Source organism: Antrostomus carolinensis, unplaced genomic scaffold, assembly GCF_000700745.2.
Source record: "Antrostomus carolinensis isolate BGI_N321 unplaced genomic scaffold, ASM70074v2 scaffold4549, whole genome shotgun sequence".
In the NCBI taxonomy this organism is placed as follows: Eukaryota; Metazoa; Chordata; class Aves; order Caprimulgiformes; family Caprimulgidae; genus Antrostomus; species Antrostomus carolinensis.
In genome coordinates, this window is record NW_010340503.1 from 5,865 (window position 1) to 18,263 (window position 12,399).

A 12,399-nucleotide genomic window follows, 5' to 3' on the forward strand; every position below is an offset into this window, starting at 1 on the left:
AAAATTTCAACTTCCTCTCCCTGAAACTGGGGAGTTCAGATAAAACTCAGCAAACTCAGTCCATTCCTATTCCCCCTCGCCTCCACTGAGGCTATATAAATACTAGTTATACAGTTCAGCTAAGCAGTTCCAAGTGACAGACAGATGGAAGATTATTTTTGAAGAAATTGTCAAAAGATAAAAACTTAACAGAGAAAGGCAAACATGAGAAGAAAAATGCACGTTAGAGGCCTTTTAAAACACTAAGCAGCGCAGCATCAATATACACACAATGACCACGAAGAATAGTAGCACATACAATTCTGAGTAACAACTGCATAGTATTAATCAGGCAGACAGACTGTCAGTTCTTTACTACAATGAACAGTTTTCAGCATACAAACATCACAGCCTAAAATTAAATTTAAAATAATCATTTTATAATTTATACTTTATTACGAGAATACATTCTAAATCATACCTCAGGTGCCAGGTATTCTGGAGTACCACAGAATGTTTTCATAGTTGCTGCGTCTGTGATTCCTTCTTTGCAGAGTCCAAAATCTGTAATTTTTATGTGTCCATCTTTATCCAACATTAGATTTTCTAACTGTGTGTTGGGGAAAAAAATGTTCCCTTAGTATTTCTTAACAGGCTGATGTATTACATCAATTTTGTAAAAAAAAGATACAGAGTTATTGCTTGCAATAGAATAACTTGTTTGCAATTTAAAAGAAAAATTTCAGCATCTATTATATTACAGCATTTACCAGCGTTCACTGTTATGCAATTTAAATAATTAGTAATACTTTAATACAGTTTACAATAGTAAATCCCAGGTCAGTCAAAGTGTGACTGTTCATTCTGAAGTTTTATAAATTTGGTGCACCTTCTGTAGAATGAAAGCAAAATACTTTTCTAAATATTCCCAAGATATAATCAAGTAATTCAAGGTCTTGCCTGTCATTTGGTAAGACTTCATAGGCTTCCTTTCCTGTAATATGGCCCTTATTTATCAAGATGCATTTTACTTACTGTACCATCATAAAACAGTTAGTATATATCTGTAAATCCTCAAAATGCCTGCATCTTCCACAACCTTTTCACTAACAGACAAAAGTGGGTAGACAGGCTACTGCTAAAAACAAAACCCTGAGGTAAACTCCTCCTTGTATACTTGCAAAGGACACTGTTCTTGAATTGTGTATGTGTACCTCTGCATGCTGTGCATTGCTTTTTAAATACATGACTCTTGCTTTGAGATGTGAAAACAGAACATGGCCTATTACAAAGTATTTAAAGAACAGGAATAAAAACTACTGCAGCATTTACTGTGGACTATCTCAAAAGCATGGCTAACATCACTTTCCCAAAAGCTTTTTCTTAGCAATCCTTTAAATACAGATAAAACCAAAACCAAGTAAAACATACTTCTGAACAGCTTTTCTCAACAGAAAAAGGGTGTCTTTTCTAATTATAAGGTGTGTAGTGGAAATACCAACAAAGAACAAACATAGCCTTGTCTTCCTACGCCTGCATAAAGCCTGAAATATAATTCAAAGGTATATATTTCCTGTTGAATCTTAAGTGTTCTACAAAGAAGATGCAAAGTAGATGACACCAGCAATAGACTAATGACGTCAAATTCCTCTTTTCCTGTTATTCAGAATGTTAATAAAAAATCATTACCTATCATTCCTTGACCAGAAAATTCCATATTTTTCCAAGATGTCACAGCTTTTCATGTTATTACAGCAGATTCTGCTACAAACAGGTAACCCACTAGTGCACGTGCAGAATGAGAAAGCACAGTTTCCCATACAAGAAATTAAAGGCTTGTCACAGAAATAAAATAGTCTCATCGTGGAATTTAGAGGTTCCTCCTACATATGTTAGAAAATGCTCCTGTTGAAAGTAGAGGTTATTTTCCATTGAACGTAGTTACACTGTGTCACACAGTATGTGGAGCTTTCAGGCAACAGAGGATACACAACTGTATACATCAGCAAATCTAAGACAAACTACATTCCAGTATTATGAATCTTTCTCAAGATACAAAAGACAAAATAATTTTTAAATTATAGCTGGAATTCTTTTTCTACTGAAGCATTCTGAATTGTTTTAAATGCTTTCAAATCATACAAGAACATAACTCTTTAGTGAGATAAACAGAATGCAATCACATTGTCCCAATTCCCTATTTCCCTTGTTTGGGGACACTGAGAATTATATTTGAGATTTGTGTTTAAGTTATAAGTAATAGAGAAAAAAAAAAAAAGTTTAAATCTTCTTCAAGTGTTATTACTAAAATACGCTGTTTCTTTTTGAATCAAGTTAAAGTATCCATCTATAGGTTACTGTATCATATGGTTTCCTTCAGCACACACAGAGCTTTAAACTGAACTCAGATTTTTTTTTCCCCATTAACTCTGAATCGTGCAACTTTATAATTACTTTGTGTTTGTCCCAGTAGTCTCTGCAAAAACAAAAATTTGATTACTTTTTTTTTCTTTTTTTTTTTTACCTTGAGATCACGATACACAATCTTCCCAGAATGCAGATAGTCCAGGGCAGAGACAATTTCTGCACCATAGAAGCGTGTGCGGTCCTCTGAGAACACCCGCTCTCTCGACAAATGGAAAAACAGCTGCAGGGTAAACAGCAGGGACAGGATTGTAATAATTACTGATTTAGTGGGGGAAATTAACACAAACATAAAACACCTCTCATCACCATATTGTGATGATAGATAGTGTACTCTCAGTGGACACTCAGCACTCTTAGACAGCAGCTGGCTTATCTTTTCCGGGTTTCCAAAGGGAGAAAGCGAGCTGTTAAATCAGCGTTTTAATCAATATACCAATCTTGTTTAAGGCATTCTGCTTGCTACTCATTTAACCTTCAGTTACCAGAGGAAAAAAAAAAAAAAAGTATTCAGCAGCATAATTCTGCACTTCTCCTTCCACCACTTCCTCAGATTTCTATTTTAAGTCACTGAGAAATACCATTAAAATACCCAGATTCTGGTTCTGCCTTAACTTTTTCAGTAATTTAGTAAGTTTTCTTTGAAATGAAAAAAAAGTCTAGTTCTTCAGTAGATTTTGACTGAACAGATAAACTGGCATTTTACAAAACCAGCACATTCATACTGACAGCAATATTACTAGAAAAAGCAAACCAACAGCAGCTTAGGGCTTATAAAAATGAATCTATGCATTTAGTGCATTTCATTGCTACAACAAGAACATTAATTTGGGGGTTATGTCTCTTCTTTAATACTTTATAAGTACCAGTACTTTGCAGACAGGTTTTCAGCTGAAGTATTTCAGTAAAAAATACTAGTCATTACATATTGCCAGTAAGTAACTTCAGCTGCAATGAAAAAGCATATGGTGATGTTCTGGAAGGCTGTCACCATCTTACTGGATAAAACATCACCCTCAGAACCTGGACCAAAAACTTAAAAAAGCAGAATCTGGCTATTTAATTCAAATGCTCTCCAAAATGGCTAGTTTTATTTACTGTGCTAAGAAAGCTTGGTAAAGTCCTTAAAGAAAGTTTAGTGACTATGTTTCTGTCACTTTCTGCTTAAGACCAAACTGTCCGTCTGCCTGACTCCTTCAAGTTACGATGTTTTTGGTTTTACCACAAGAGCCAACAATCAACAAAACAGAAATACAGAAAATGTGATCATTTACAAATTAATTCTAGACAAGGAAATCCACAACAACAATGTGGGTTTTTTTTTATTTTCACTGCTAAACATATCAAGTAGATGAGAATTCCAAAATGGCAGGGCTGGTACAAAAAAACCCCACAAAACCAACCAACCAAAAACTCAATAATGTGCTTAATTGCGACATCCTACTTTACACCTGCAGGAAATCCACACTGCTCACATGGCACGGAGTAGTGTAAGAATTGCTGCAGCTATTTTCAGTGCATGGGCTTTTCAAAATGTAATTAAAACATCAATCCTATAAAGAACTAGAAGTCAATTTCTTTCCTGACAGTTGCGCTCCAAAAAATGTTTATTACTTTCTTCTGAACCTAAACAAACTTCCCACTAAACTGAGCCTTTTGGCGGCATATATTTGTACAAGAGGCTTCACAGGAAACAGAAACCGTACTACAATTTAAAGCGAGTATTTCATTTATGTTCACTGTATCTGCATTCCCCTTTCAACTTCTTTTTGAATTCTCAAGACATCTTGTATAAAAATGGAATACCTGCACAACAAGGAGGATCATTATTTCGTAGGTATTCCAATTGCTCCTGCTGCTGTTTCCCCATTTACGCACCAATCCCTGGTGGTGACACCAGCCATCCCTGTAGGAACCTGGACTCTGTACTGATGACTGCTTAATTGCCAACGTAAACAGAAGATCCATACAGACTAAGCAACTAAGTCTGCCCTTATGAAGTGCCTCACATATTATAAAATTGGGAAAAGAATAAAGTTGTTTCTCAATTTGTTTGGTCTTTTCCACACATTTTTGCAAGATTTAAATAGGAAACAAACAACACTAAGTAGATCTTCATCCAAATAAAGCAAAATAAAAAAATTTATGTAATTTATGCATTTATGTCTGTTTTGCGGTCTCTGTTATAAATAATGAGCTAATGTCACTCATTTTTAAGAGTTTTATTTGTTTTGATGGACTTGCAGTAATTCAAAATAAAGACCAACTTCCAGATCACTTTTTAATGTGTACACATAGTAAACACATTCCAAAAACTTATAATACAACCTCCAGTTAGCCCTACATTCATTTCTATGCAAAAGGACTACTGCAATTTTCTATACGAAAGAGACTAATCCAGTAGCTGAGCAGCAAAGTCTTAGTAAATTCTAAAACCTGAGGATACTTGTCAGCAACAGATGTATTAGTTTCCATTTAAAAAGTGTCCCAATTTGAATCTGAGAGTTGATAACCTGACAAGTTAACATAACAAAAATTAATTAGTGTTTATTTCCAACAAAATATTTTTTATACTTATTCAAAATATTAACTTCAAAGTAAAATGACCAGCTAGAAACAACTAGCAACAGTTCTGTGTTTGCCAAAGAGACTGCAAGTTCACAAGTCAGTTACATATGACACTACAGTCACTCTTCATAAGTAGTCTTCATATTAATATAGCACCTAGCAGAGCTGTCATCAAACAATACATGCTAGTTTTGAATGAAGAATGTACATTTAGATATACAAATGTATATTAAAAGTGAATACACTCAGATATATGCTAAAGATGCTAAAGCAAACTTAAAAATTATAGTAGAAAAATCTAATTGAGCAAGACTACAGCATTATTTTCAGCTAATTATTTAGTCGGTTCACTATTTTGGAATAATTATGCCACCAGGCTCTATTTACAATTGTAAGAACATGAAGATTAGACTTATTAAGTCAGAGAAGGAAAAGAAGAAAACTGATGGAAGGTTATGAAAAAAGCTTCCAACATTTGCACTATTTATTGATTTACAGTTTTTAAATAAGTGCTATAAAGCCATTGGAATTGCAATAGAAATAGCTTTGGCACAAAGAAAGTCATTTTGCACATAACATTTTTGATGGCATACATGAGGGTGCTATAGTTACAGTGAGGACTGGAGCTATAAATTTCCTGGTATGTCTTTATTTAAAAACTGAACAACAACGTTGCCATGGGGTTTTTTCCTAATAAAGAATTTTAATGGAAAAATTTTAACAAATAAAAACAAAGATCAAACATAGAAGTATATTCAACTGCAGACCCAAGCATGCCAAATGTATAAAAGACACAAACTTGTATCAATCCATATGTTAAATTTCTACACATGCTAGTGACCTATTTGGCATGTCGAAAGTTGCACGACTGTCTCTTGCTGTTGTGCATTTGTTTGCTTAGCTCTGCACTTAAACGCTTTTTACCTTTGACAGCTGATTTGACTCTTTTGCAAAGCATTTGCAGTAGCAGCATTGAAATTTTGAATTATATGTTTATTGTTTCAAACTTTATACTGCTTCTAGGCACATTCTATACCCAAAGAAATATAGAACCCTTATTTTGGACTATCATAATTTTAGGTTAAGGAACATTTTCTCATTTACTTAGAGTTTAGGAAAACAAAACAGGACACAATCAAGATAAAAATGACAAAGCTTACAACAATATTCAGTTATTTTTCACTAGGTAGGTTGTAAAACCTCTGTCTTTTTTTCTAGACAGTAATAGCACTTGTTCAATTACAACAAACAATTTAGTTCTCTCTCATGTAATGAACTGAAGTAAGAGTTGTGAAAAAAAATGCCAAGCAGAAAAGAGGTTCAGAATTCTGGTGTGGAGAAACCATCTGAACAAATTTTAGAGTCTAATTTTATTATACAGATAATTACCAATTAAGTTTGTTACACAGTACAGAATTTAAAATTATCCTGAAAGTGCAAAGCAAAGAAGTTAATCAACTTATTAGTCAGCTTGATTCAGCTGGGTACTCTGCAGAGTAATGTATGTAATAGATTTCATTCCTGAAGCTTTTTAACCTTTAAAGCAAAATACTGGAAATAAAAAAAGGGAAACACAATCCAAAAGTATTCCCCAACAATAAAAAGCCATTCTTAAAATATCATTTTTTATACCACAATTTATACCATTCTGTGTGGCCTGGGAGTTGGGGGAACACTGTAATGTACTACTAACATACTGCAATCACACAGTACTCAAAATTATATGGTTACAAAAGGAAGAATAGGTAAATCAATACCTGCAGGAAAACCATCAATACAGACTTACACCTTTTTTTCAAAATGTTCATAGGACAAGGACAGCAAAAAATGTACAAAAACTAAGGGGTTTTCTTTTCTTTAAAGTAGGCCTGTATTTGTCTGTAAGTACTGATAGTTTTATTTATTTAAAAAAATATTTACATGAATATTCTGCATATTGAACCAAAATAAAGAACACCATTTATCATACAATACTGTTCTTTTTTTTGTCACACACATACAATATGCCATTTCAAAGTCTTGATAATGGTATTTGGTCATCTCAACTAAGCCAGATTATTTTTTTTTTTCTAAAATCAAATTTTAATGTCTTAATGCTACTTTAATATAATTCCTTCAATATCAGAAAGCTATTGAGAAGTAATCACAATGCATCCTTTTAGCTCTATACTGCAACATAGTTCGTGATCAATAGCCACTGCTAAACATTTCATCCACTGAGCTAAACAGCAACACTAAAAAAAGAAAAAGTCAAGCTTTCAGCCCACAACAAAGGTTTCAAGATTGGGCCCTTAAGCAGCAGAAAATTAACTGTAAAAGTTGCCAGTATAATAAAAATGTATCCAATATTTCCATCTGAATAACTTGCTTGAAAAAATCCTCTAAAGTTTTGCTCTAATACATTTAGCTACAGAATATGTTGTGGGTTGGTTTTTGTTTGTTGTTTTGGGGTTTTTTTTAAGGAAGTCAAAAGAAAATTTGATATGGTAATACTTCATACATTGTAAAAAAGCACACACACACAGACCAGTAAAACTGATGCAGTTATATTTTCATTATAACGTGTTCCGTAATTAACTAAGCCTAACTAAATTGAAGTTACATAGGCAAGACAAGGCAAAGATAAACTGCTACTGTTGTGATGGGATATTAAATTAAACATGGATCTATATTTTTAACAGGCATAGAGGATTCCTGTTTAGAATAATTATAACACAATTTCTTCTTCTCCAAAATGAAATTCACTGACCCTTTCCATGACTGTTTTCCTTCCTAACCATGGGAAGAAGAACTGAAGACTCCTACTATAGACTACACTTTCCATTACTGTAGCAGGGCAGAAGCCTAAACTGTGGCATCTTCTTGCTTTCACCTGGGTGAGAGTCAAGAATACGGATAGAAATTTCTTTAATCTAAAGGAATTTTAAACAGAAACACACTGAAAGTAGTACAGCTCTGGAGAGAATCAAAAGCAAAATGCCAGTTTTCCACTGGAAGGATATAATTAAAAGATGAGTTTTCAACACCTTCGACAGTGAGAAACCATTGTAAGGAAATTAAACTTGCTTGGAACACAGAGAGAACAGTAGAGGGAAGCAGCAAGAGAGAAAAGTCTGTGTACCATACAGGAGATATGCTTACAAACAGCTAAAATACTGGCTAAACTTTGTGCAACTTACTTTCATTAGTCCTGAGTTAATAATAAGGCTATTTTTACATATATGAAGTCCTGTGTATGACTTAGCAGACAATGACTAAAGTCTGAAATTCACAGGAAGATTTGGTAAGATCAAAAGATTTTCCTATTAAAAAGGAGTTTGTCCAACTTGCTATTCCAGATCTCTAGTCAAAGAAAAGCACATAAGCAAATCAAGAGAGTTTCTTCAAAGAAAACTGCCTACTCTGAAAGGCTATTATTTCCCACTGTGGCAAAAATTTATGGTCAGCTTCACTGAGTTAGGTAACCATCAGCAAAAAACATGAGCAACACTGACGAACAAGAGCATCATACCTGCAAAAAAGTGACCCACTCTTGACAAAGTACATTGCAATCATTCAAATCTCACTAAGCGACAGCAGGCTGCCATCAAGAAACCCATGACACAAGATGTTTGCAGCAGTTGCCACAAAGGTGCACCTCCCAGTGCAGAGGAATGCAAAATACAAGCCTGATCAAAAGTGTCAGAGTATCCTCAGTCATAAGAAAGGAGTCAGAAACATGCTCTGTGGTCTCTGCTCTACATTAAAATAGGACAGAAAGGTATTTTTCAAAAAGAGGATTATCTAAATGACAGGCTGATTTTAAAAACATATCTTCAAAACACATCCTCTGACATTACAGAAATGCAGTAAGGTCTTAGAGAAAACTACGATGAATTAGCTAGTTTATAAGGCATCACTTTTAAAACTCATTGTAGATAGCACTGACTTAGTACTGATGACATAAGTTCAACGTCAAATAAGCCAGCTGAGTGTCCAAGAGAAGGCCGTTATCCCATTTCTGCTGAGGCAGATTTTTGTGTCTAGTTTAACTAGCCAAAATCATTCAACACCTGTGATGTCCAGAACAGGGTTTATACATATTGTGTTAAAAAAGCCATCCTCCCATCTGAGAGCCCTATAGCACCATGTTAAGCCATGGCTGGTAAAGGATGGTCATGGATGAGTTTGGATGTACATCTGCCTCAGACTGGGCCCAGAAATCGCCAGAGCAATGAAAGCAAGACAGGCACTCTGGGGGTGCTCAAGCATTAGGATTAGAGTTGAAGATAGATTTACTGTAAGAGAACATAGTAAAAGGATAATGCAAAACATGGTATCATGCTGCTACAATTCCTGAAGGAAGAAATAGTTTTCTGATAAAAAAGCCAGTGGCAACACTCAGTCCTTTAATGCTATTATGTAGCATACAGTAGAAAAAATAAGGAAAACTCCCTAGTTCACACTGCAGTGAGATACAGTCTGAATAGCAAACAGCACCTAAAAGGTAGATAAAAGCCCTCTTCTTAGCCTGTAATTCTCTTTAATTCCATTTGATGGGTATAGTTTTTGATATTCTTCAGTAAACAGCTGGAGGACAGCAAAGACTAATGACACCATAACAAGTTTAGCGCTTAAGCTGAAATTTCCTGAGTACACAGCAAGTGAAGGGGACACAAGTAATGAAAAATATGAATACTCCACTCTATTCTCATAGGTATTTGCAATGGCTATAGCAAAGAAGAGAGCACATATTTCACGTTAGGACAAAAGCAAGACTATTAAACACTATTTTTGCTTTTTTGCACTAGGTTATGACAGTTTCATGCCAGAACATGCTATAATATTCTTGAAGAAAAAACAATAAGCAAGCTAATTGTAACTATTTCTCTACCATTAAGCTATCTTTCAAGATACAACACTTCAATTTTTCAAGAAAAGGAACTACTTTTGACAGCATAGTTATTAAAATACATCTACATTTTTTTGAACAGAACAATTTTAATTTTAAAAAACCCTTCAAAGATACTAAAAAGCAAAAAAGGCAACAAAAATTATATCCTTTAAAGTGTTATCCAATAACAGCAATACCATTACAAGTGCAGAACATCTTTTTTAAACTTACCTCTCCTCCGTTAACATACTCCATCACAAAACACAAACGATCCTTTGTCTGGAAGGAATATTTCAAGGACTTGCAAAGAAAACAGCAAAACCATGCCAATTATCATCTTGTATTAACCCACTTTCTTGCACTTAAACGGTAACAAAATTTAATTTTATCCTCTTAAGCAGACAATTCTCATTCAGTGAGAACTTTCAGAGTAATTAAAAGTGTAACTTCTTATCTGGAGCTTGAGATGAATTAACATAAAAACTTTCATCTCTTCCCTCATCTCTGCCATGTGGCCATTGATGGGAAAACATTGTGCTTACTTTAATCAAATACTAAATAGTTAGTAAAACACACCATTTTCTACTGCATTTCTTACTGTCATACATGGTTCCAGCTATTCTCACTCATCATATTTTATGATGTCCATTTCCACAATGCCCATGAACAGAGATTACTGTATTTTTTTTAAATTCTTCGAAATAAAATCTTAAAAATTAAATGAACACCTCCTGGTTGCTTTCATTTCACTATTTTCACATACTATGCAATGTTAAAAACAGAGTGCCAAATGAACTATTTATTTATTTATTATGTATAATTTTAAAATTGCAACAAAAGTTGTTATCATAATTAAAATTTTTCACTTATCAATGTTGATTTGATTTTGCTTGGAAAAACGATATCAAAGAAAATCTAGAGATGAAGGCTTGGCTTAAAAGAAACAAAATGCAATAGAATTACAGTGATATTGTTGCACAATCTGATTGGAATTACACCTACTCCTGCTTACCTTTACACTCTCATTTAAGCAACTTTTGGAGATCTCATTTCTCTTGACTGAATTTCAAAGATTATTTTGGCCAAGCAACATAAATGTCATCCTGTGCTTTCTAAAGAGTTTGATTATGATTTTCCAAATAGGAAATCTTCCATGTTATAATTTGATATTTTAATGCAAAAAAGAAAATAATCTCCCCCTATCTTAAAATACGTTAATTATCTTTTGAAATCAATGAAAGATTTTCTAATATATTCTCAAAGAAGAGGAATCAGAATGACTTCTACAGAATAAAGTCAGCTGTAAAATTAGAACTATTAATCATAACTTGCCATGAATCGCAAAATTTTCATCATCTTTTCAATACTTTACTTCTATTAAATATTAACAATATGAAGATAAAAATATTGAAGCAGTGGTGTTTGAGTTTTGTTGCTCCATGAGCTACTTACATTGAACAAATTTTTTTAAATCATTTTATTTCATTTTTAATTAAGTTTTCCTGGTAAAAATCACTTGACACTATGTGAAATCAGTAACTTTTATTTTCAAATCATTCATATACAAAAAATCACAAAAATTGCACAACAGTTACATTCTACAATTAAATTTGTTTTCAGTGCAGTTAAGTTTCACAATATTATTAGAAACTAATTTGTAAATTATGTTCATAATTAAATACTCATCATGCTGAAAATTACATGTTAATGTACTTAAAACTAATTCCTAATACTTACTGTTAAAAAAGGGTGTCTGGTGTTTTTCAATACCCTGCTTTCTGTAAGCGTATGAGCCACTTCATCCTGAGAAATAAAGAGTAGAAGAAATATGTCTGAAACAAGAGATCAAATTGTTATTTAACTAATTATGGGGGAAAGGTAGACAGGTCCAAAAAGAGAAAGCTACTGTACAGTTTTGGAAAATGAACAAGCCTGAAAGAAACATGAAAAAAAATGTCACATTTCTTAAGAAAATATTTTAAAGTAAATTTAAGTTTGGCAAAATACAATTTAATGTATTTTTAATTATTTTTATTATTTTCTTGCTTTAAAATGAAGTCTTAAAACTTTATATCCAGTGCAAGGAAGGAAGAAATTATAATATTGGATTTGATAGTTCAAAAACATAGTCATCCCAACTTCACAGTTCTGGTATGAATGATCTGAACAACATCCCTTCAGAGAGACCGAATCAGTTGGCAAGATACATACGCAGGCAGTAACTGACAGGCAACAACTTGCTTGGTCTGGTGTTTGTTTCGTTTTTCTTTAAAACCCTGTAGCTGTAGGAAACCCCTGGGCTGTCCCAAGCAGCCAGGCCAGCAGCGCTCCCCGCCCCGGGCCCAACTCCTTCCCTGAGGGTGCAGCCCTGGCCCACAGGAGGCGGGAGACCCCCACATAACAACCCCTGCCCGGGGCCCGACTCCTTCCCTGAGGGTGCAGCCCTGGCCCACAGGAGGCGGGAGACCCCCACATAACAACCCCTGCCCGGGGCCCGACTCCTTCCCTGAGGGGGCAGCCCCCCCCCACAGGAGGCGGGAGACCCCCACATAACA

General features: G+C 34.3%; 1 protein-coding gene across 1 annotated transcript in view; it reads right to left on the reverse strand.

The window, feature by feature from the left end:
* Positions 1–454: 454 nt before the first annotated feature.
* Positions 455–12,399, reverse strand: part of LOC104531302 (RAC-gamma serine/threonine-protein kinase) — a 57,609-nt gene continuing 45,664 nt past the window's right edge. Inside the window, exons 7-10 of the mRNA XM_010176154.2 lie at positions 11,582–11,647; positions 10,076–10,144; positions 2,504–2,626; positions 455–589 (exon numbers count right to left, since the gene is read on the reverse strand). Coding sequence (XP_010174456.2) covers positions 455–589; positions 2,504–2,626; positions 10,076–10,144; positions 11,582–11,647 — 393 coding nt within the window. The remainder of the gene's footprint in view (positions 590–2,503; positions 2,627–10,075; positions 10,145–11,581; positions 11,648–12,399) is intronic.